This window comes from Chiloscyllium punctatum, chromosome 40 (genome assembly GCF_047496795.1).
Source record: "Chiloscyllium punctatum isolate Juve2018m chromosome 40, sChiPun1.3, whole genome shotgun sequence".
NCBI classification, from domain to species: Eukaryota; Metazoa; Chordata; class Chondrichthyes; order Orectolobiformes; family Hemiscylliidae; genus Chiloscyllium; species Chiloscyllium punctatum.
In genome coordinates this window covers 47,024,227-47,050,571 of record NC_092778.1, presented here as the reverse complement: position 1 = coordinate 47,050,571, position 26,345 = coordinate 47,024,227, and the positions used below count along the sequence as shown (strand labels likewise).

At 39.0% G+C, this 26,345-nt stretch overlaps 1 protein-coding gene across 1 annotated transcript in view; it reads left to right on the top strand.

Annotated features, from left to right (window-relative positions):
* Window positions 1–26,345, top strand: part of baiap2l1a (BAR/IMD domain containing adaptor protein 2 like 1a) — a 149,636-nt gene that overhangs the window by 1,819 nt on the left and 121,472 nt on the right. Inside the window, exons 2-3 of the mRNA XM_072559825.1 lie at window positions 3,171–3,246; window positions 24,266–24,352. Of these exons, the coding sequence (XP_072415926.1) occupies window positions 3,171–3,246; window positions 24,266–24,352 (163 nt within the window). The remainder of the gene's footprint in view (window positions 1–3,170; window positions 3,247–24,265; window positions 24,353–26,345) is intronic.

Here is a 26,345-nt window from a genome sequence, read left to right as displayed (position 1 = left end):
GATGTGATCTGTATGGACCTCAGTAAGGCATTCAACAAGGTTTCCCATGGGTTACTGGTTAGCAAGGTTAGATCTCATGGAATACAGGGAGAATTAGCCATTTGGATACAGAGCTGGCGAAAAGGTAGACAGAGGGTGGTGGTGGTGGTGGTGGGGGGGTTGTTTTTCAGATTGGAGGCCTTGACCAGTGGAGTCCCACAAGGATCGGTGCTGGGTCCACTACTTTGTCATTTATATGAATGATTTGGATGTGAGCTGAAGAGTATGGTTAGTAAGTTTGCAGATGACACCAAAATTGGAGATGTAGTGGACAGCGAAGAAGATTACCTCAGATTACAATGGGATCTTGATCAGATGGGCCAATGAGCTGAGGAGTGGCAGATGGAGTTTAATTTAGACAAATGCGAGATGGTGCATTTTGAGACAACAAATCTTAGCAGGACTTGTACACTTAATGGTAAGATCCTCGGGAGTGTTGCTGAACAAAGAGACATTGGGCATGTTCATACTCCTTGAAAGTAGAGTCGCAGGTAGATAGGATAGTAAAGATGATATTTGGTGTACTTTCCTTTATTAGTCAGAGTATTGAGTACTGGAGTTGGGTAGTCATGTTGCGGCTGTACAGGACATTGGTTCGGCCACTTTTGGAATATTGCGTGCAATTCTGGTCTCCTTCCTATCAGAAAGATGTTGTGAAACTTGAAAGGGTTCAGAAAAGATTTACAAGGATATTGCCAAGGTTGGAGGATTTGAGCTATAGGGAGAGGTTGAATAGGCTAGGGCTGTTTTCCCTGGAGCGTTAGCGGCTGAGGGGTGACCTTTTATAGGGGTTTATAAAATCATGAAGGGCATGGATAGGATAAATAGACAAAGTCTTTTCTCTGTGGCGAGGAGTCCAGAACTAGAGGGCATAGGTTTTGGGTGAGAGGAGAAAGATATAAAAGAGACCTAAGGGCCAACATTTTCACATAAAGGATGGTGTGTATGGAATGAGCTGCCAGTGGAAGTGGTGTAGGCTGGTACAATTGCAACATTTAAGAGACATTTGGATGGGTATATGAATAGGAAGAGTTTGGAGGGATATGGGCTGGGTGCTCGCAGGCGGGACTAGATTGGGATGGGATATCTGGTCGGCATGGACGAGTTGGACCAAAGGGTTTGTTTCTGTGCTGTACCTCTGTATGACTCTGACTCTGTGATCCTTTTTTCTCATTCTGTTATGGAAGATGGAAAGTAAACAATGGCACCATGTAATTTTGATACTTTATGTATGTCTTTTTTTCCAATGTTTCATGTCTTTGTATTCTGCCCTGATCTGTAAAGGGGTCACACATGTGGCATAGATGATCTCTCCAAGGACGTGGCAATCTGCCTATTGCCATTATTATGTATTGTAGGGGTGAAGTTTTGCAATCAGCTGGTTTGATGTCAGCAGCCTGCTTTGTAAATAGTGCAATGTAATGTATTGACACAACATACTGAAGCTGTCTGTAATATCAAAGGGGCATTGTGGAAACCTATTTTATTGAAAATTGTGATCTAACACAGAGAAATTATACCAGTTGGTGCATGTCAAATTGATGAGTAGATCTGAAGTATTGGGTGGAACTGTAACTTCCCAGTTAGAAGTAGTTTAACCCAGAATGCAATTATCTGATATAATTAAAGTAGATATTATAGGAAGCTATTTACAGGAGTTGCTGAATTGTGATGTAATTTATTAATTGTTTATATATTATGTGTTAATAAGTATTTGGGAATTGTGATTTAATTGGGAAGAAGAATGACAACTCATGAGAGATAGTTAACACCTGATATTAGTGAAGCATAGGACATGGTACACTTGTAAGGTTCTTGTGGCATAATGGTAATGTCCCTACTTCTGAGCCAGCACACCTGGGTTCAAGTCCCACCTGTTCCTGAGTTGTGTAAAAATATATCCCTGAACAAGTTTGTTAGAAAACATCAAGTATACTTATTGTAAGTTTTTTTTAAAAGGCTTGGTTTGATTTGGGTCTACTATTTTTTTTGTGACAGATTGTTTTATTGTTTTACTCAAAGCAATGTGACTTCATGTTTCTTAGATAACAGCAATGACAGAAGAATCAGATTGGTTCAGAGGAATGATTCTTGTCCCATTTCTCAATGAACCTAATTTCAAGAAATAGCACAGAAAATTCTTCAAGTAGATTGCCCAAGAAAATTGATAAGCAAAACAAATATGGAGAATCATGGTGATTGGTGTTATCAGTTGATTTTTGTTTTGATTAATTGGATTGCTGACAGTCTGTAAGAGTGGCTAATATCTTTGCTAGAAAGTGCTTAAAAGTTCTCAGGTGAAGGTTCTTTGGATATCCAAAAGTTGGAGATAGAATCATTGGGAAAAAAAATACAATCGTGTTTGTCTTGCATTTCTTACAACCAGGGTCCCTATAAAATAACTTTGAAGTCCTGATATAATCAATTGAGAAGCTAATAAGTATATAAGGTGGTATACTTTCATTGTAGGCACCATAGGCTTGTAGGTTTCCTCACCTTATCTAGTTTTGTTTTCGGATGGTGAAGGATTAAAATTTAAAACTGAAAGAATTGCAGATGCTAGAAATTGGAAACCAAAATGAAAATTGCTGGAAAATCTCATCAGGTTTTGCAGCATCTATGGAGAGAAATCAGAGTTAAAGGTTTGGGTCCAGGGACCCCTTTCCAGAAATGTTAACTCTGATTTGCATGCGTAGATGCTGCCAGACCTTTTTCTGCAATTTATGTTTTTAAGGATTAAAATTGTTGACATGATGTGCTAAGTGGTTGGAGATTGCTGTAATGAAGGTACTTTCATTAATGCAGTAACTTTTTAGTCACCAAACAATTGCTATGTAGCATTTTTGGTAATCCAAAACAGTGAGCTAGTTCTGTCTATCAGCTCAAATAAAACTGCAAAGCATCATCTGTGCTTACAGCTGAAATACAGGTGTGCAGTCTTATTCACATTTTCATATGTTTATGGGTCATTTCACCTTCTGGTTTCTATTTATATCTCTTCCCCTGATTCAAATTCATCATAATCAAAGTCATGCAAATAATCTTGTGTAACATTTCAAATAATTTTATGTTATAATGGTGAAAGCAATGCCATTAATTTATTCCTTGATTTCTTTTTGGTTTTTCTTCAGACTGTAATGGAACAATTTAATCCAGGATTACGGAATCTTGTAAATTTGGGCAAAAATTATGAGAAAGCTGTTAGTGGTAAGTATTCAATTTAAACACTTGCTGTCCATTCAGTGATTCATTTTAAGATGTGCTATTTACTGTATTTTATGCTTAGTGTTCCTGGCCCCTCAAGGAGGAATCTCCAGTTGCAAGGACTGATTAGTCTTCAAGCAGTCCTATTCCTACAGGCTGGAGAGGAATGCTACTTTGCAAGCACAGTGCGCTTGAAATCTTCAGTCATTCAATCCAAACACTTTTGTAAAGTGCAGCACGTAAACAAAGGTGCTTTACTTGTGAACCAGGATCTCTACTTACAGCTATTGATGTGTCAAAGTAAATATATTGCCAGTAATATTTGTGGTGATCCTAATCTTTGATTCTATCTTTATGAAAGATGCATTAGATCTTCAAGCTGACTTTTACAAAATCAAGTATTTTGGCTTTGGCAGGTAAGTACAATTGAGTAGGTAAAATAATATGTATGGAACTGAATTGACTGTAAAGTTGAAATCGTAGCCACATTTATGAATTGGCTCTGAAACAAAATTATTCATTGGTATCAAGGAAGTTGGGAAAGTTCATGAAAGAAATTAGTTAAGCTACGTGACTAAGAACAACATTGTTTCCTTTATAATTAACTTGGAATCCTTTCAAATTAAATTACTTTATCGAACAGTAATGGTGAGGGAGGTCAAAAGTAATTGCAAGAGCTGTTGATAAACCCTATTTTTTAAATAAATAAAGCTCACTTTGACAGGTCAGAGCTGGGTGGGGATAGCAAAAGGAGATAGGAAACAGGATCCCAGATGAAACAGAATAAGAAATAAAATAGTCAACATTATAATATAGATACAGATAGTCAAAAAGGGAGGTTTAGACCCAACACCAGGATTGGCCAAATATGAGGAGCCATGAAAGGTAATTTCATAATACAATGTACAAACGGGAATGCTATAAGTATTGCTAATTAAGACACAAGAACTGATGGAGGCTGTTTGTAGCAGTATGTACATCTGCTACACATCATTATGTGTAAATATCAGAAACATGGCTAAATCCATTGGATCAAAATGATCATGTTCAAATGTATGGAGAGAGTGCACCTTTATCAGTTAATTTAATTTGGCAGAATCTGAAAGACCAAGTGCAGCATTCCAGGTAGACATCAATGCCAAAAAAAAGTAATGAGGAAATGTTGCATAAGGAGGAGCAAAATTTCCTATGAACAGATAATCATATATGAGAACAGAAGATATTTTGATGGAAGACTTCAGTCAATTAAACATAAACTGGGAAAAGCTGTAGTTGTTTTGAGTTGGATAGCATTATTTTTGTAAAACTTGAGAAGCCACAAGAGAGAGTACTAATTTTGACATAGTATTCAAGTGATCTCGAACAACTACACGAACTTGAAGTTATTGTGCCTCTTGGGTCTAGTGACCACAGATGAACAAGGTTTAACATTATTTTCTGATGAAGGGCTTTTGCCCGAATCGTCGATTTCACTGCTCGTTGGATGCTGCTTGAACTGCTGTGCTCTTCCAGCACCACTAATCCAGTAGTTGCTTTCCAGCATCTGCAGTCATTGTTTTTACCTCTCTGAACATTATTTTAGTCTGGAATATAGAGGATCAGGACCTAGGTCTATAATTAAGAGCTAAATGTGATTAAATAAGAAAACAAAAGCAAATAAATTAGGAGAGCTTGTTAAGTAATACTTAAGGAGAAAAATTGGATCACTTTGAAAGGTTTGCTCACTGAGCTGGAAGGTTCATTTCCAGATGTTTCATCACGCTACTAGGTAACATCTTCAGTGGGCCTCAGGTGAAGCACTGCTGATAATTCCTGCTTTCTATTTGTGTTTGGGTTTCTTTGGATTGGTGATATCATTTCCTGTGGTGGTCACTTCCTGTCCCTTAACTCAGGTGATGTTAGATGGGGTCTAACTCGAATTGTTTGTTGACAGAGTTCTGGTTAGAATGCCATGCTTCTAGGAATTCTTATGCGTGTCTTTGCTTGGCTCATCATAGGATGGATGTGTTGTCCCAGTCGAAGTGGTGTCCTTCCTCATCTGTATGTTAGGATACTAGTGAGAGACGGTCATGCCTTTTTGTGGCTAGTTGGTGTTCACGTATCCTGGTGGCTAGTTTTCTGCCTGTTTGTCCAATGTAGCATTTGTTATAGTCCTTGCACAGTATTTTGTAAATGACATTGGACAAACAGGCAGAAAGCTAGCCACCAGGATACGTGAACACCAACTGGGAGGGGAGGAATATCCAGTAAAGTATAAAAGATTGAACGGCATGGAGGGTGGACAGAAAACCACTGCTTCCCTTACTTGAAGGGTTAAGAAAATCAGGAGCCACACTTTTTTTAAAAGTCTCAAGCAGGAGGTTCAGAGGGGATTTAATGAAAACTCTAACCACCTAGAGGGTGGTGAAATGAACTGCCTGGGAGGCTAGTTAAGGCAAGTAACCTCAGTCTTTAAAAAAAAATACTTGGCTGAATATTTGATGTGTCATGACATTCAAATGGGGAAATGGGACTAGTGTAAGTAGTTTGGCAATGCAGTCTCGATGGGTTGATGTGCTGAAGGATAGTCTGTAGAAATAAACCCTCTCAACCTTGTAATTAAGGGTATTAGCAGTTTAGACTCTTCATCCTAAGACAGTTGCCCAAAAAATACACTTTTTTTTTGTATCTGAAGACTGAATGAATTCATTTTTCCTAAGCTCTTATCCTCTCAAAGTCCAGGGATAATTTCACTTTGTTCAGCTGTACAAGATTTGTGCAGATTCCAGTGGATCTGTTGGGTTTGTGGACTGTTCCTGAGCAACAGCTTGTTGGTGCTGTCATTGGAAGAATAACCCTTTGGCATCTTTCTGCAACAAATAACTTGGAATGTTCCTTTCTGCTTGTGAATTTGACATTCAGCTTTCTTGCAGGGATAACTTTTGCACCTGTGTTTTATCCTGCCATATTGTTTACAGCTAGGGAAGGTGATTATATGATTTTACAGTCTCCCTGCTTCTGTATGACCACCTACCCTGCTTTTAAATTTAACATACGTCACCCAGTCAATTGCTTTTGGAATGTAGTTCTGCCTGTCACCCATAAAACAGTAAACAATTTTGCTTTCCAAATTCACCATGCTAAAAGCAGGATAGATTTTGAATAATCTTCACAAGGGCAGGTGGTTGAGTTTAACTTCAAACAATAAAATCTGTAATTAAAAAAGCTAGTCTCAGAAGTGGTGACCAAGGACAGCTGTTTTAAAAAAGAAAATCTGGTTGGTTCACTGACGTCTCTTGGGGAAAGGTATCTGTCAACCTTGCCCAGTCTGACTCCAAACCCACACCAATGTGGTTGACTGAACTGCTGCCTGTAATGCCTAGCAAGTTATTTGGTAGATGACAAATGTAGGCCTTGCCAATGGTGCTCGTATCCCATTACAAGAGTAAAGAGAACAATGGGTGTGTGCCAAATCTATACCTCTACTTTTGGAGAGTGTGTATGTGCATTTGCTTACATGATTTCCAGTTATGGCAGCATCTCAAAAATTATAGACTGGCTGTAAATTGTTTGTACTGCCCTGGGGTTGGGAGCTTTTATATAAAATATTGTTTGTCTTTTCCCTTACCAAGCATGTCAATTTTCTTCAGCAAATCAATGGTCAACGTGGACTATTTGGAACAAAGGGTCCACATTTCCATGTTGTTTGACCCAAGACTCGAAATTTAGTATTGCCACAGCTTGCTGGCAAATTTGGAACAACAATGTTAGGTGGTCATAATTCTACTTATCACTGTGCAGGAATGGGATAATTGCGATTGTATGTTGTATAATACAATTGTTTTAAAGATGTTCATTAGAATTCTAAATGTACAGTGTGTACATCATCTAATTAACATAACACTACTGTTGATCTTCCTAAATTGCTTTCAAATGATGAATCCTTTGATCTTGTGAAAAGTCTCCCACGGCACACCTTTCAACGGTGCAGTGAAAGTCTAAATTTAAATTTTTCGTATTTTCCCCCTGGCTTTCTTGCCAGTGTAGCTAAAATTAAAGTACGCTGAGAATAACTTTGCTTACCAAATCTAGAAATTGAGGTCCAGAAAACCTGCTTAAAAACCTAATTAAATTTATAACCTAAGCATGGTGTTTTTTTGTTTGGCACCATGACTATATCAAAAAATGATATGAGAAGGCAAAGTACCTTAAGTACAGAATCCTTGAAGTGTTTTCCAAGCTAGAAAACAATAGTGAAAATGTAAGGAAGGACTTCACACAAAAACAAAATCAAGAAACTTATCAAATGTACTAACGATTTATGGTGGAGCAATTATCTAAATTGTTTGCCAACCTGGGAAAAATAAACTGGGAGGGAACAAAAGCAAAACTAAGAAACAAAACTGGTGAGTAGGCGAAAGATTGACTTTTAAAATAACATAATCATCTTGGATGACATGAACAACTAGGATAATATCAGCAGAAATAGTATAATTTGCAAGACAGCATTTTGTTTTTTTAACAAAGTAACAATCAAAGATCAGGTATGTATTTCTACATTTTAATAAAAAATTCTGAAATGCTCCTTGATATTCTACAGGTGGAAAGGATGGCTTTTTGATATTTGAAAAGCCTCAAATAGCTACATAGGCTGCTTTAAGTAATAGCATATATCTCCTGACTAGTTGTCTTGTTTTAATGTCTATTAACTCTGCTGTCTTTGTATCACTGAACTCTCTTGAACATCATTGCTTCCTCACTCTTAAGTTATAGCTTTGTCTTTCATTTTTTCAGTGATACATTTTTAAAACTCTCATAGCTGTTCTTGTTTTTCTCTTATAAACCTATTTTTCTAATCTATTTGTTCAGAGATGTTACTACAATCTCTGGAGCAGGTGGGACTTGAGCCAAGATGTTTCAGTCCAAGGGCAGGGGTATTACCACTGCATCACAAGAGACTCTTCTTGTTTTGCTCTAAGTTCCCCTAGTTCTAGTCAAAACCTGATGTGCTACTTTCCAGGTTGATTTGTGGCTGAGTAATTTGCCAGATTCTTCCTTGCATTGGAAGTGTCACTGCTGAAACTGCACATACAAATTATAACTGATTGGTAAATGGGTCAATCCACGCAACACCTCTCTAGTTAAGTGGTGAGCAATTCAGTAGTTACTTCATTAACTGCTACTATTACTGAAAGGCAGTGACAGTTCCCGATTATCTAAAGAGTTGAAATAGAAGACTTTTAGAGATAATACATTGAATATTGATACATTCTGAAATAGTTCATGGAAAGTGGCAAATGTAACTCCACAATTTAGGTATGGATAGAAAAAGAAAACTGGGAGTATAGACTGTTAGACTAACCACAGTCCTGTACTAAATGTTTGAATCAATTCTTATTTTTTAAAAAAAGGTGCTAACAGAACACTTAGAAGATAATAGAAAGGTTAGACAGAGTCTACATAAATTTATGAAGGGGAAATAATGTTGAATGAACCTGTTAGTTTTTCTTTGAGGATATAATTAGTAGATTAGACAAGGGAGAAACAGTGGATCTGACATATTATTAAATTTTCAAAAACTTTTGATGAAGATCCCATGTAAGAGATTAGTAAACAACAGTAGCGCACATTTGATTGGCGTAAATATACAGGCCTGGATTAAGAATCGATTACAGACAAAAAAATCAGTAGGATAACTGAGTCTTTTTCATGTTAGTGGGCTGTGATTAGAATGATCAGTGTTTGGGGGAGTGGATAGCTATATCAATGATTTGAGTGCAGGAATTAAACATAATATTCCTAAGTTTACAAATGACAAAAATAGTTGGGAGTGGGAATTAAGGTAGATGTAAAAACTCTTCAAGGGGATTTGGAGAGCTGAGTGAATGTAGTTAGCTGCCAATTCTTCGCACAATGTGGCAAAATCTGAGGTTATTCACTTTGGAAGGCAAACAAATGCAGGGTGAAATCTTGTAGGGGTTTGAACAACATGGGCTGTGATAGGATTGGCAGAATTGTGCAAGAAGTCTGGCAAAAAATAAAGGGAGAAAATGAACTTTTGAGGGTAAACTTACAAGTGATATCCAGATACACAACAAAAGCTTCTTTTAAATGTGTAAAAATAAGAAGAGGCCAGTGTGAATGTAGACCCCTTCAGGAATGAAGCTGGGGAAGTAATGAAAAAGCAGGAAAAGCAGTGGAGTAGAATAAATATTATGCATCAGTCTCCTTGGTAGAATAAACAAATGTCATTCCAAAATACAAGTAATCAAGGGGCAAAAAGGGGATAGGAAATAAATACTGCACCATTACTAGAGAAAAAGTATTGGGAAACTAAAGAAGCTAAAGATTGATCTCAGTCTGCTGGATCTGATGGAATGCATCTGAGGATTTTAAAAGAAAGAGCTACTGAAATACTGGATTCACTAGTTGTATTGTTCCAAGTGTACTAGGATTCTGGAAAAGTGCTGCAGGTTTGTAAAGTTGCCAGCCTAACACGTTTATCCAAAAAGGGAAGTAGACAAAAATAAAAGATAACTATAGGCCAGTTAGCTTAGTATCGGTTGTTTGGATTTCTAGAAAGTGTTTGATAAAGTACCACAAGTTAGACTACTTAATTAGATGAAGTTCCATGATGTTGGGGATAGATTGGCTAACTGGCATCAGAAACAGTCCAGAGAAGGTTCATTAAGTTGATTCTGGGTATGGGGAAGAAGTTGAATGAATTGGGCCTGTACTTATTGAAATTTAAATGAATGTGAGGCAACTTTATTTGTAGAAGACAGAGCTAAGGTAAGGGGACAGTTTCAGAATGGCAGTTCATAACTAGTGGAGTGCCACAGGATCAGTGTGGCATGACAATCACTTACAATTATTTTAATTACTTGGATGAGTAATGCCAATTTACCATAGCCAAGTTTGCAGATGACACAAAAACAGATGGAAAGTGAGGGTGACAGTCTGAAGAGGGATATACACAATTTAATGAGTGGGCAAAAACTTGGTAGATGAAATAAAATAAAATGTAGGGAAATGTGAGATAATGCATTTTGGCAGGAATAGAGGAGTTTAATATTATTTAAATAGGAAGAGACCGAAAGCTATAGCATACAGGATTGAGTCTTTGTGCATAAATTGCATTCAGTTAATACAGAAGGCAAATGGAATGTTGGATTTTATTTCAAAGAAAATTAAGTATAAAATTAAGAAAGTCTTGCTAAAAACTATACAAGGCACTAGTCAGACCACACCTGGAATATTGTGATCAGTTTTAGTCCCCTAAATTAATGAAAGATATATTGGCATAAGGAGGAGTCCAGAGAAGGTTCACTCGGTTAATCCTGGGTATGGGGGAGAAGTTGAGTTAATCAAGGCTGTACTCATTGCAATTTAGAAGAATGCAAGGCAACCTTATTGAAATGTACACAATTATTCGGGTACTTGCCCAGCTGGATGCTGAGAAGTTGTTTTGTTTCTCCTTGTGGAGTTCAAGATTAAAGGAAGAATCTCATAGTAAGGGATTGCCCAGTTAGTACAGAGTGGAACTTCTTCTCTCCAAGGATTATGAATCTGGAATTCTTGACCAGAAGGGATAATAAGAAGCTGAGTCATTAAGTATATTCAAGGTTGAGAGTTTTTTTCCCATTGGAGAGAATTAAGGGTTATAGGGAAAAGGCAGGAAAGTTGAATTGAGCTCATGTAATGGCAGAGCAGGTTTAATGGGTTGAATAATCTACAACATCTCCTGTTTTGTGGTCTAATTTGAGAGATGACGATGGAACCTATGGTAGGAGAGTGGAGAAGATTATGACCGCCGTCTTAAATTCCTCCAGACAGCTAGGACTGTAGTGAAGCAGGTAGCAAGACTGGCATGGTCCTGTATCATGGTCTCTATTGCTGATCCTGGGGAAAGAGGACATCCACTTCAGTGCAATCTTGTCTTGTGTAGTGATAGGATAGACTATCAATGCAATTGTTTGAAAGCAACTAGGCTTGAAAATCTGTATGGCTGCTTCTTATTTTGAGTTCTTGCATTTTAATCAAAAAGCTGATCCTTTGTGTTTATTGTGTGGGGATAGGTTTAAGCTAATCCAAAAGTCCGGCAATATGTTCTGTTCAGTTGCTGAAATTGAGCATGCGGGTGCAGCAGGTAGTGAAGGTGACAAGTGGTATGTTGGCCTTCATAACAAGATGTTTCAAACACAGGAGCAGAAATGTCTTGCTGCAATTATACAGTACCTTGGTGATATCATAAATGGAGTATTATGTGCAGTTTTGTTTGTCTTAACTGAGAAAGGATGTTTCTGAAGGATGATTGCTGGAATCTATAGAAACTAAAATCCTAAAGAAACCGTATTGGTTAGAACTATATTCACTAGGGTTTTGAAAAGTGAGAAGAGGAATCTCTCAAACATTTAAAATTCAATAAGGACTAGACAAGGTAAATGCAGGGAGGATGTTCCTGATGGTCCAGGAGACCAGAACCACGAGTCACAGTCCAAGGATTTGGGGTAGGCCATGTAAGAATTAGGTGAGAAATTTCTTCAACCAGAGAATGGTGAATCTGGTCAGTGAAGAGCCAAAACGTTGAATGTTTTCAACATGGAGTTACAGTTCTTGAAGGCAAAAGGGATCAAAGGGTAGGGAGAGAAAGCAGAAATAGGGTAGTGAGTTGGATGATCAGCCATAATTATATTGATATCAAAAGATGAATGGCCTAGTCCTATGTTAAAACTATAATCTTAGCTGAGAGTAATACTGGACAAATTCAGTGCCAGCATGAAACCCAGCTTCATGGACCATAAGTTTTGCTTGCAGTTTGTTTAGTGCTGGTCAGTAACTGAACATGCATAAGACTGCCAATAAAAACAAATTACATGAAAGCAAAAACATACATTATCTTACACAATTTAAGTACTATTTAAAAAGGTCTTATTACAAATATCAGAAAATACCCTCCACAACACTCTTATAGATACTCACTCAAACTTGACTAGAGGGTTACTCTGTTTGCACTTTAAAATCCCTTGGTTGGGGCATGGCTATACTTTTTGTTTTTGCTGCAAAATCCCTAAATTCTCTTGATAAGACCTTTTTTTGTTCAAGTTTCTTCTGAGACCCTGAAATAAACTGCAGTGGTTCACTTATTTCTTAACATGGGTTTCTTAAACTCCCTTCCCACAGCCTTCTGTTTCTGGAGCTTGTCTGTTGAGTGTCATTAAAGTGGGATTTCCTATTCCATGACCTGACTATTTTGGAGACTGCTTAACTGCATTGCTGGTTCTCTCTCTTTCTGAAAGAAAACTTGTTTCTGTCTCCCTGTTATAGGACACATTGTTTCTTGGCAAAGACCAGTTTTGCTTTGTCTCTTTTATCCTGGATTTTAAAGTACTAAACTATTCACCTCAAGGTCTTTCCAGATTAATTTAAGGCTTTTGAAAAAAATTCCAGACAACAGTGTATCACTGACAATTTAAAAATTAAACAAACACTATGTCCTTCCCTGATTTAATCAATATGGTAGAAATCTAAATTAAACGTAAATCTATATGTCGTTTTGTCTGTTTTAGAACTTGTGTTTTCAAATAGTAATATATCAGAGACCTTCATCACAACAGTATGCATGAATAGCATCGGTATTCATTTAATGTCAGGGCCCACCCTTGTAGATGTATGATCTCTCCTTTGAAATGATTTAGTAATTTTATCAGAATTTTAAAAATACTAACATGTAATTCCTGTGTTGTTATAGTTGTGATTTGTAAGTTGAGTACAAGTTTTGTGCGTCACTTGGTAAGATGACAAGTGTCTTCTTTCGTGTTGCTTTTTTTTTCAGCAGTCAATTTGGGAGTTTAGAATAGCAGGAATGGAGGTTAAGGCAGTTGAATGTTCCTCCTGCAGTATGTGGGAGGTAAGGGTCACCTCTAGTGTCCCTGCTGACTTCATTTATGGGAAGTGCACCCAACTCCAGCTCCTTGAGAACCGTGTTAGGGAACTGCAGATGGAGCTGGATCATTCAGGAGGGGGTTATTGAGAGGAGTTAGAGGGAAGTAGTTACTACACAGCCACAAGAAGAAGGTAGATGGGTTACCATCAGGGTGGGAAGGGAACCAGCAGGCAGTGCAGGGATTTCCTGTGGTGGGTCTCCTCAACAATAAGTATACAGTTTTGGTTACTGTTGAGGGGGATGACTTATGAGGGGTAAGCAATGGGGCACAGGTCTCTGGTGCAGAGTTTGTCCCTACTGCTCAGAAAGGAAGGGGAAGAGGGGCAGAGCTTTAGTCATTGGGGATTCTGTAGTTAGGGGACAGATAGGAGGTTTTGTGGAAATGAGAGAGACTCATGATTGGTTTGTTGCCTCCCAGGTGCCAGGGTTCGTGATGTCTCTGATCGTGTTTTTGGGATCTTTGAGGGGGAGCAGGAGCAGCCCCAATTCTTGGTCCACATAGGCACCAATGACATAGGTAGGAAGAAAGGTGGGGATACAAGGCAGAAATTCAGGGAGCTAGGTTGGAAGCTCAAACTAGAACAATCAGAGTTGTTATCTCTGGTTTGTTGCCTGTGCCACGTACTAGTGATGTAAGGAACAAGGAGAGAGTGGAGCTGAATACATGGCTGCAGGGATGGTGCAGAAGGGAGGGTTTTAGATTCTTGGATAATTAGAGCTCTTTCTGGGCATCTGAACCAGAGGGGTACCAATATCCTGACGAGGGAAAATTGCTAATGCTGTTCGGGGGAGTTTAAACTAATGCAGCAGGGTGTTGGGAACCTGAATTGTAGTTCCATTAATCAGGAGGTTGAGGGTAGTACGGTCCGGGATGGATTTACAAGGTCACGAGAGGGCACCGGCAATCAGGATGTTTGTTTGAAATGTGTGTACTTCAATGCCAGGAGCATCTGGAATAAGGTCTATGAACTTGCAGCATGGGTTGGTACCTGGGATTTGGATGTTGTGGCCATTTCAGAGACATGGCTAAAGGAAGGACAGGAATGGTTGTTGCAAATTCTGGGATTTGGATGTTTCAACAAGAACAGAGAAGATGGTAGAAGAGGCGGGGGTGTGGCATTGTTAATCAGGGGTAGTATAACAGTAGCTGAGAGAACGTTTGAGGACTCATCTGCTGAGGTAGTTTGGGCTCAGGTTAGAAACAGGAAAGGAGAGGTCACCCGGTTAGGATAGGTTTTCTATAGGCCTCCGAATTATTCCAGGGATGAAGAGGAAAGGATAGCAAAGATGATCTCGATAGGTAGTTGTTATGGGGACTTTAACTTTCCCAATTTTGACTGGGAATACTAGAGTTCATGTAGTTTAGATGGGTCAGTTTTTGTTCAATGTGTGCAGGAGGGCTTTCTGACCCAGTATATGGACAGGCCAACAAGGGGCGATGTTGTATTGGATTTGGTACTGGGGAATGAACCCGACCCGGTATTAGATTTGGAGGTAGGTGAGCACTTTGGTGATAGTGACTATAATTCAGTTATGTTTACAATAGCAATATGCAGGGATAGGTATATACCGCAGGGAAAAAGGTATAAGTGGGGGAAAGGCGATTATGGTGCGAATAGGTGAGATTTAGGATGGGGAAGGAAACTGCAGGAGATAGACATTCTTGAAATGTGGAGCTTATTCAAGGAACAGCTCCTGCAGGTATATACCTATAAGGGAGATTGTTGTCGAGAGAGGGAACCAAGGTTTACTAAAGAGGTTGAAGCTTTTGTCAAGGGGAAGAAGGTGGCTTGTGTGAGGATGAGGTGTGAAGGCTCAGGGGGCTTGAGTGTTATAAATTAGCCAGAAAAGATCTAAAGAGAGGGCTAAGAAGAGCCAGGAGGGGACATGAGAAGTTGTTGGCAGATAGGATCAAGGAAAACCCTAAGGCCTTCTATAGGTATATCAGGAGCAAAAGAATGACTAGTGCAGGATTAGGGCCAATCAAAGATAATAATGGAAAGTTGTGGGTGGAATCTGAGGGCATCATGGAAGCACTTAATGAACCCATTTCCAATGTGAATACTGACGAAAAGTACAGTGTTAGTGAGAATACAGAGATCCAGGCTACAAGATTAGATGGAGTTGAGGTTGACAATGAGGAGGTTTTAGCAGTTTTGGAAGACTGAAAATAGATAAAACCCCAGGGTCGGATGGGATTTATCCTCTGATTCTCTGGGGAGCTGGGGTGAGATTGCAGAGCCTTTGGCTTTGATCTTTGTCGTCATTGTCAACAGGAATAGTGCCAGAAGACTGGAAGATAGCAAATGTTGCCCCCTTGTTTATGAAGGGGAGTTGGAACAACCCTGATAATTATAGGCCAGTGAGCCTCACTTCAGTTGTAGATAAGATTTTGGAAAAGGTTGTCAGAGATAGGATTTATAATCATTTGGAAAGGAATGTTTGATTAGGAATAGTCAACATAGTTTGGTGAATGGTAGGTCATGCCTCACTAACCTTGTTGAGTTCTTTGAGATGGTGACAAAACAGGTGGATGAAGGTAAGGTGGTTGATGTGATATATATGGACTTCAGTAAGACGTTTGATAAAGTTCCACACGGTAGGCTTTTGTACAAAATATGGAGTTTTGGGATTGAAGGTGATTTAGTGATTTGGATCAGAAATTGGCTAGCTGAAAGAAGACAGGGTGGTGGTTGATGGGAAATGTTCATCCTGGAGCTCAGTTACCAATAGTATACTGCAAGGATCTGTTTTGGGGCTACTGCTTTTTGTCACTTTTATAAATGATCTGGAGCTGAACATAGAAGGATGGTTTAGTAAATTTGCGGATTATACTAAGGTAGATAGAGTTGTGGATAGTCCCGAAAGATGTTGTGGGTTACAGAGGGATATAGTTAAGGTGCAGACCTGGGCTGAGAAGTGGCAAATGGAGTTTAATGCGGAAAAGTGTGAGGTAGTTCACTTCGGAAGAATAAACAGGAATACAGAATACTGGGCGAATGGTAAAATTCTTGGCAGTGTAGATGAACAGAGCGATCTGTATTCAGGTGCATAAACCCCTGAAAGTTGCCACCCAGGTTGGTACGGTTGTTAAGAAGGCATATGGTGTGTTGCCGTTTATTGGTAGGGGCATTGAGTTTCAGAGCCACGAGGTCATGCTTCAACTGTACGAGATACTGGTAAGGTTGCACCTAGAGTGTTGCTTGCAGTTCTGGTCACTGCATCATAGGAAGGATGTGGAAAGGGTTCAGAGAAGATTTGCTGGATGTTGCCTGGTATGAAAAGAAGGTCTTATGAGGAAATGCTGAGGGAACTGAGACTGTTTTTGTTTGAGAGAAGAAAGTTGAGAGGTGACTTAATCGAGACAAGAGATAATCAGAGGGTTGGATAGATTGGACAGCGAGAGCCATTTTCCTCTGAAGGCCAACACAAGGGGACATAGCTTTAAATTGAGGGGTGATAGATTTAGGACAGATATCCAGGTAGTTTCTTTGCTCAGTAGGGGTGTGGAACAGTCTGCCTGTAACAGTAGTAGACTCGCTGATGTTAAGGGCATTTAAATGGGCATATGGATAATAATGGAACAGTGTAGGTTCGATGGGCATCAGATTAATTTCACAGGTCGGTGCAACATTGAGGGCTGAAGGGCCTTTACTGCGCTGTAATGTTCTATGTTTTACATCTTTCCCTTCTGAATTAGAACATTGTACCCACTGGTGTCACGCGCTGTATTGCTTGAGTCCCCACATCCTGTTGGTCCGATTGCAATAAGATACTTGCCTTGTTGCAGAACATGTTTATGTAAGCTTTGTGTTTGCATATAAATTTGGTAAATAAAGAATATAAAACAATATTACACCATCCGTATGACACTTGTAATTCTACATTTTGCATGGCATTACTTGGTATCAGTGCAGTGATTTGGAATAAAATAAACATAAAATGCTAAAAGTTATTCTTTCATCCTATTTGAGGCTGAAAGCCACATTAGTATGTGCTCCAGTGACCTCAGCCAAGATGGGACAGTTTGATTTTAGGATGTTTTAAATGTGGGGTGTGCAGGAAGGGAAATGGCACCAGAAGAGGTTCTTGTCGGCATTAGAATATTCTGTTTTGCTGATAATATCTATTCAAAGCTATTAATGTTTTTGTTTTAAAAGTGGGCACCTATTTGAAATCCTGCAAATATTCATCACTTGAATTTAGGCAAGACTCGGACTTGTGCAAAAATTTCTCATTTACATATGTAGTATTTGATCGTCTGAATTCTGTTTCGAACACAAAACAACATTAGTTTGCATTGAGTCAGTCCTGTGAGGTAACAATGGACAATTGTCGCACATCAGTATTATTAACATAATTATAACAGCTCCAAGTTGGTTTATGAGTTACCCTGGCATTTTGAAAGTGGGTAAAAGGATTTGTCTTGTCATAAATATTCAGTTAATTTAGTTTATAATGCAAGTCATTATTAGTTTATTTTGGAATTATTAAATTTCAATGTTTATCATTTGCATATCCCTATCTAATGCAAGTTATCTTTCTGGTAATTTGCCTTACCAAGTCCAGTATCAATGTAACTATTGTTGCAGATTGCCTGTGCTCACCTTTCTGATAATATATAGTTTATGTATATAGGTAGTTTAGTGTTGAATGAAACGTACGTTAGAGAAATGCTTCTTGCTGTTGGTGTAAATCTGTTATTTAATAATTTGTTGCTGGTACACATGGAGTGCTTCAATATTTGTATTGAATTTATTCATCACTGTCCATTATTTTGTGTCTATCCATCTGAATTGTTTTCAAATGATGCCATAATATTATTTAGATTGTCAGTTAGAAAATATTACCCATTTAAATCTTTTGTTTTACTTATGTTCTTGCTTTTTGAGAAATTTTCTTTTTAACAATTCAAGGTAATAGAAGCTATTTGGTTTTGTTTTACAAACATACAAATCTTGACTCGTAGAAAAATACACTGCGGTCCACCCAGGCTGTCCTATGAAGTTGTGATTCTTAGCTAGTCCGTTCTGATACATTTTCATCCCACCCAAAATCATTACCTGGGGGTGGTGAAAATCATTAAGACAGTGGGCTAGATGCAATCTGAACCTGCCTCTTGACTGCTACCCACCTCTTAAACTATCAGAACTAGTCAAAGGAGATTAGTCTTGCATGACAATGTTATCAGTACTGACCTTCTCTTACAAGGTAATTTCTGCCCCAGATAGGACCAGATCCAGCTCTCTCTTGATGAAATTTGGCAATCCAGTCCCTCTGCTGCATGAACTGGCAATATGTTTTAGAAGACCAATATTCTGTGGAAAATGCCTTCTATGATCTATCCTTGAGTCAAGCCTTAACCTTCCTAATTCATTCAATTGAAACAAACTATCTGCTGTGGCTTAGTGGAAAGCACTCAAACCTACAACCTACTGAGTGGTAGACAAAAGTCCAATAGAGATTGTGCATGAGTGTTTAGGCTGATAATATAATGCTCATGGAATGAAGCACTGCTGGCGATGTCTCATTTGAAAGCTAGCATTGAACTGAAGCTTAATTTGTGCTATCGGATAGCAATAAGATCCCATGAAGCAATATTGAGGAAGAGCGAGGGCATTATCCTTGCCCTTTTGGTCAATATCTAACCCGCAGCCAACATCACTAAAAAAGATTAACTGGCTGTTGTGCAAGCTTGCTGTGCACATGTTGGCAACTGCATTACCTACACTGCAACTGAAACTATGTATGCTTCAAAGAACTTTATTGCACAATGCTTTGGCCTAGAGAAGTAATCTGATTTAATTTTAAATTTAGGCTAAATATGTACCTACCTGAATGTGGAGTCCTGTTCAATTGCTGTTCATAAAGATGTTACAAATTGGGGATCAATCTTGCGGCCTTCCTCTTAAAAAGTTTTCCCCCAAAAGTGTTGATATAGCCAATCTGAAGAGACAAAGTCCAAACAAGGCATTCTGAAGCCTGAGTAAGTTTTCTGTATGACCAAATATATGCTTGAGAAGTCTGGGCTTTGGTAGGTGATCAGTATGAGTAAGCTTGTTTGTAGCTACCCTCAAATCTTTGTAAAATGAAGTTGTGTAACTTCATTTTAACCCAGTGAGCTATCTGGAATTAAATTTAACATTATGAAATTTGACAGAATTATAGCATTTTATTAAGAAGCAAGCTGGTCAAATTATGCCACCTTGTTTCCGAACAAGTTGTATTACATTTTCGTAGGCAGAATGAAAAACATCAATCTTTTTTGATTATTGTGGCTTTCATTCTAGGACTGGACTTTAGTATTGTATTAGAAAGTTATCAATGTACATTTATACTACAACTGTGGTGGTTTTACTTTGCATCAATCTTACACAGCTTGAATCTAGAGCTAGGGCCTAACTTCATACTAGAATAAGGTAAAATAAGGCTCCTTTGGATTTTCCTTCAAAACCTGGGCAGGTTTTAATGTCCACATTGCACAGTACAGGTTTAGTGATGAAATAAATAAACCTGAGACTACTTCTCATCAACACAAGCAGTGTAATTACATTAGCAGTGTAATTTCACCCAGAAAATTATGGAAATTGATAATCCAATTTCTCAGACTGGGCTATTGTGCTGACTTAGAGACACAAGATCTGAAAGTATTTGATGTTACGTAGGAGATAAACACTGGTTTCTCGAACCGACCTCCAAGTGTAAAGATCACAAGTTATGATGTTAAAAAGTAAATGTGGCTTGTTTGTGGGTATGTGTTTGTTCTGATTCTTTTTCAGACAAGTGCAAGTAATTGATTTTCTTGCTTGTTTCTCTCTTCCTTTCAAGAGGTGCAAGAAAAGATTGTAACATCAAAAAGATGGTGTACACTGCTACCTAAGGAAGACATGAGCTTCCCACCATTATGACTTACAGTTTCAGAGTCATTGTCATTAGCTCATATATTTCTTGAATCAAATTGGTCATGTAGGGCTTGAAATAAAAACTAACATCTCTTGGTTGAAATACGTATAAACTAATCTGCCTCATCTGATTATTGTCAAGGGAGAACTTTTAATTTTTGTATCTGTTCTCAGGAGTGTATCTTGCTCATGTTCGAGAGGTCCCTTTCTAATTATAATTGAGTTGCAGTAAAACCTAAGGAAAAAAAAATTCCAAATAGGTTTAATACTCTCATTGGACAAAATTAGAAAACTGGGGTTAATTTAAAAAAAATGACATACTTTAAAGATTGGAATTTTTAGAAGAGTTTAATTTTAAATTCTTTTCATAATGCTTTTTGACAATATTACTAGTCCACAGGGAAACTGTCCAATTTTAAAAGCTCTAGTTTACGCCATGTAGTGATAAACTCTCTTGTTTAAACTTTTTATAAGCTCATTTAAAAGGAGACCCAGCCCAGAAAAAATATCACTTCCTTTACACATTGTTGAAACTACTTTGCCAAATGGACTTGCAGAGAAACTGAGATTTGCCTTGATTAAAGGAATTTGTCAGTTTCTGTTCCAGTGTTATAGTACTTCCCAATTATCTGATGGGTGTGTTACTCTATAAATTTGTATGATTGGAAAGGGTGATAATTGTAATATTTCACATGTTTTTTTTTAAAATACTACCCAAAATTTTATGTTTTAAATACAGTAGTAGCTGTTTTCTCTGTTTTACATTAGGACTGTTTTTTTCTGATTTTAATCTACTCAAAAATCCTTTTCTCTGATTGTTGAATTGACAAAGTACTATTAAAAAATTAAAGGCATTAACATAGAGAAGAAAATGCAAAAAAGTACTATTTACATTTACATTGCGCTTTACATCTCAAAATACTTCACAGGGGCATTATTGAACAAAAATGTAGCAAGCCGCAAAAGATATTAAGACCAATGACCCAAAGTTTGGTGGAAGGAGATGATAGGTTTTTAAAGAATGCTTTAAAGGAAGAACGATGAGTAGAGAACTTGGGGGAGTGAATTCCAGAATTCGGGAGGCCTTGGCAGCTAGAGACATAGCCACTTTTGAGGGTGCAAACTGGAAATATGTGGCTGGTTGATATGCATTAGAAAGACAAATTTATTTTTCTCCTGGGAGGCTTCCATGTTAGTACACTTGTCATATTACGACCTGAAATAATCTTGGGTGGAAATTGTTTTTGGTGTCAAATGGAAGGGTCCAATCTTTTCTCATTTGATATTTGTTTGTCTAAGATAAATTGTGAAATAACAATGAATAGCCTGGAGAACACATAAGAATACAACTTTCAAATTTGTAACACTGTACACAAAACCCAGTGAAGCAAATGGACTTATTAACATTTAGACATTCTGGTTTTGTGCGGGGAATGTCATGCCTCACTAACTTGAATGAGTTTTTTGAGATGACGAAGATGATTTGAGGGAAAAGTGGTTGATGTTGTCTCTAATAAAGCCTTTGACAAAGCCTTTGGACTTAGGAAAAAAAATACAGCGCAGTACAGGCCCTTTGGCCCTCGATGTTGCGCTGATCCAAGCCCACCTAACCTACACTAGCCCACTATCCTCCATATGCTTATCCAATGCCTGTTTAAATGCCTATAAAGAGGGAGAGTCCACCACTGCTACTGGCAGGGCATTCCATGAACTCTGAACTCGCTGAGTATAGAATCTACCCCTAACATCTGTCCTATACCTACCACCCCTTAATTTAAAGCTATGCCCCCCTCGTAATAGCTGACTCCATACGTGGAAAAAGGTTCTCATGGTCAACCCTATCTAAACCCCTAATCATCTTATACACCTCTATCAAGTCACCCCTAAACCTTCTTTTCTCCAATGAAAACAGCCCCAAATGCCTCAGCCTTTCCTCATACGATCTTCCTACCATACCAGGCAACATCCTGGTAAGTCTCTTCTCCAGTGCCTCCACATCCTTCCTATTATATGGCGACCAAAACTGCACACAATACTCCAGATGCGGCCGCACCAGAGTCTTCTACAATTGCAACATGACCTCAGGACTCCGGAACTCAATTCCTCTACCAAAAAAAGCCAGTACGCCATATGCCTTCTTCACTGCACTATTTACCTGGGTGGTAACTTTCAGAGATCTGTGTACATGGACACCAAGATCCCTCTGCTCTTCCACACTACCAAGTATCCGACCATTAGCCCAGTACCCCATCTTTTTGTTACTCATACCAAAGTGAATCACCTCACACTTAGCTACATTGAACTCCATTTGCCACCTTTCTGCCCAGCTATGCAGCTTATCTATATCCTGCTGTAACCTGACACATCCTTCCTCACTGTCAACAACTCCACTGACTTTCGTATCATCCGCAAACTTGCTCACCCAACCTTCTAGCCCCTCCTCCAGGTCATTTATAAAAATGACAAACAGCAATGGTCCCAAAACAGATCCTTGCGGAACACCGCTAGTAACTGCACTCCAAGTAACTGCACTTCAATAAAGCCTTTGACAAAGTCCTCATGGCAGACTGGAAAGAAGGTGAAGTCACATGATATTGGCTGAGCTGGTAAGATGGATACAGAGAAAGAGGGTAGCGGTAGAAGGATGTTTTTTGGAATGGAGGGTTGAGATTAGTGGTGTTGCACCGGGATCAATCCTGGGACTTCTGTTGTTTGTTGTCTATGTGCATGATTTGGAGGAAAACCTAGTTGGTCTAATTAGTGAGTTTGTGGATGAGGCAAATATTGATTGAGTTGTGGATAGTGAGGAGGATTGTCAGAATATAACAGGAAGTAGGTCAGTTGGAGGCATAGGCAGAAAAATGGCAGATGGCATTTAATCTGGACAAATGAGATGCGTTTTGGGAGGTCAAGTACAGATGGAAATTATACAGTGAATGGCAGAATGATTAGGAGTATTGATATGCAGAAGGACCTGGATGTGCAGGTCTGCAGATCACTGAAGGTGGCAGCAAATGTAGAGGAGGTAGTTTTAAACAAAAGGCTTATAGCATGCTTGCCTGTGTTGGAAGGGGATTGAGTATAAGGATAGACAAGTTATGTTGCAGCTTTATAGAACATTAGTTAGATCCCACGTGGAGTATTGTGTACTGTTCTGATCACCACAGGATGTGGATGCTTTGGAGAGGGTACAGAAAAAGTTTACTAGGATGTTGCCTGGTATGGGGGATTTTTAGCTTTGAAGAAAGATTGGATAAACTGGATATGTTTTCACTGAAATGCAGGACGTTGAGGGGTGACTGGATAGAAGTTTATAAGATTGTGAATGGCATGGATAGAATGGAAAGTAGGAGACATTTTCTCAGGATGGAGGGGTCAATTACTAGGGGACATATGTTCAAGGTGTGAGGGGGCAAGTTTAAAAGATGTGCAAAGCATGCCTTCATACACAGGATGGTGAGTGCCTAGAACGTGTTGGCAGAGGAGATGGTGGAAACAGACACAACAACATTCAAGAAGCACCTGGACAAATACGTGAATAGGAAAGGAATAGAAGGATACAGATCCTGAAGGTAGAGACAGTTTCAATATGGAAGGGCAAAATGTGTTGATACAGGCTTGGAGATCTGAAGGGCCTGTTCTTGTGCTGTATTGTTCTGAGATGCAAATGTATGCTTTTCTACTGCTGTGCATAACTGGTTTTTAAAAGCTAGTCTTATTATCCATTTTGACCATTCATAGCCATATTTACTTGCAACCTTAAACTTGGAATATGGAGGAGTTGAAAGAGCTGGTTTTTAAATTGTATAATATTACCTTGCCACTAATGGGAAAATGCAATTACTTGACTAAAGTGAATTACCGGAATAGAATAGTTGTCTTTACTTGATATAATTCCAGTTTTGATCAACCTGAAACAAAAGCAGAAATTGCTGGCGAAACTCAGACCTGGCAGTATCCATGGCAAGAAAGTAGAGTTGACTCTTCTTTATCTCTGATGTGTCACTGGACTCATAATATTAACTCTGCTTTCTTTTCACTGATGCTGCCAGACCTGCTGAATTTCACCAGCAAAATTTCCGATTCTGTTTCAGATCTCAAGCATCTTCAGTTCTGTTATTTTGGTTAACTTGATATCTTTTAGAACAAAAAATTGAGATTGTTTTCTAAACAAATAATTTTTTTATTTTAACAGCTATGGTGGCTGCAGGAAAAACCTACTTTGACGGCATTTCAAAATTGGCAGAATTGAGCTCTCAATCACCAGTTTCCAAAGAGCTAGGTAAGGTATATGTGAACCAATGAAGGCATTTTATACATCAGTTTGATTTACAGGGATATAAACAAATGAATTGTGTTCATAAAGTATCTTGTGTCAAGAATATCTTGGTGTTTCACTTATAATCAATTTATTTTACAATTAAAGCACTGTTGCCGGCAAACCTGCAAATAGTTTTAGTAGACTAACAAATAAAAATGATGAATGATCAGTTAGTTTCTGCTTTATGGTGTCAGTCAAGGATGGTATGGTGTCACTGTGTTTTTAATAATACTCCTGAAATAGATTTTAAATAGGTTATTTAATCATTATTTCTAATCTTTATGCTAAACCTAAAACATAGTTATTAATTAACTTCACAAAAGTTGATGAATGACTTTAAAAAAAGTAGTTGTGATTTGGAGATGCCGGTGTTGGACTGGGGTGTACAAAGTTAAAAATCACACAAGACCAGGTTATCGTCCAACAGGTCTAATTGGAAGCACACTAGCTTTTGGAGCATCGCTCCTTTTACCACCTGATGAAGGAGCAATGCTCCGAAAGCTAGTGTGCTTCCAATTAAACCTGTTGGACTATAACCTGGTGTTGTGTGATTTTTAAATTGAAAAGTAGGGTAGTGTGTTGCACCATTTCAACTGGAGTGCTTGTGAAAAAGAACAAGTCAATATTTATACCCTGGATTGTTTTAGGATAAAGTTTATTGTGCATTCGTGCTCTTTTAAAGTGCAATTAAATGTTTGCATTGTGAAGTATGCTTTACATTTTTTATGGACGGCTTTGCTGTAAAATGTTCTGAGTAAAATCTGCAGGTAGAAGTATTAAAGTAGAAATAGACAATCCTGAGTTGTGTGTTGCTGAAAAAGCACAGCAGGTCAGACCGCATCCGAGGAGAGGAAAATTGACATTTCGGAGCAGAGCCCTTCATCAAACATGAGGCTGGGAGCCTCAGGTGAAGAGATAAATGGGAGGGGAGTGGGACTGAGGAGAAGGTGGTGAGAATGCAATAGGTGGATGGAGGTGGAGGTAAAGGTGATAGGTCAGAGAGGAGGGTGGAGCTGATAGGTGGGAAGGAAGATTGACAGGTGGGACAGGTCATGAGGGTGGTGCTGAGTTGGAAGGTTGGAACTGGGGTAGGTGGGGGAGGGGAAATGAGGAAACTGGTGAAGTCCACATTAATGCCCTGGGTTTGAAGGGTCCCAAGGTGTGAGATAAGGCATTCTTCCTCCAGGCGTCAGATGGTGAGGGAGGTCCAGGACCTGCATGTCCTCGACGAAGGGGGAGGGGGAGTTGAAATGTTCGGCCATGGGGTGGTGGGGTTGATTTGGTGTGGGTGTCCCGAAGATGTTCTCTAAAGCACTCTGCGAGAAGATGTGTAGTCTCCCCAATGTAGAGGAGACAGCATCAGGAGCAACGGATATAATAAGTGACATGTGAAAGTGCAGGTGAAACTCTGGATGTGGAAGGCTCCTTTGGGGCCTAGGACGGAAGTAAAGGGGAGGTGTGGGCACAGGTTTTGCAATTTCTGCGGTGGCAGGGGAAGGTACCAGGAGGGGAGGGTGGCTTGTTAGGGGGTGTGGACCAGACCAGATCGTCGCAGAGGGAACGGTCTTTGCTGAAAGCAGATACTGGTGGGGAGGGAAATATATCCCTGGTGGTGGGATCAGTTTGTAGATGGCAGAAATGTTGGCGGATGACGCGATTTATGTTGGTGGGGTGGAAGGTGAGGACCAGGGGGATTCTGTCCTTGTTACAGTTGGAGGGTCCAAGGACGAAGGCGCGGGAAGTAGATGAATTGCGTTGGAGGGCATCTTCAACCACGTGGAAGGGGAAATTTTGGTCATTAAAGAAGGAAGCCATCTGGTGTGTTTTATGGTGGAACTGGTCCTCCTGGGAGCATATACAGCGAAGGTGGAGGAATTGGAAATACAAGAAAGCATTTTTGCAGGAGGAGATGTAATCCAGGTAGCTGTGGGAGTCGGTGGGTTTGTAAAGAAAA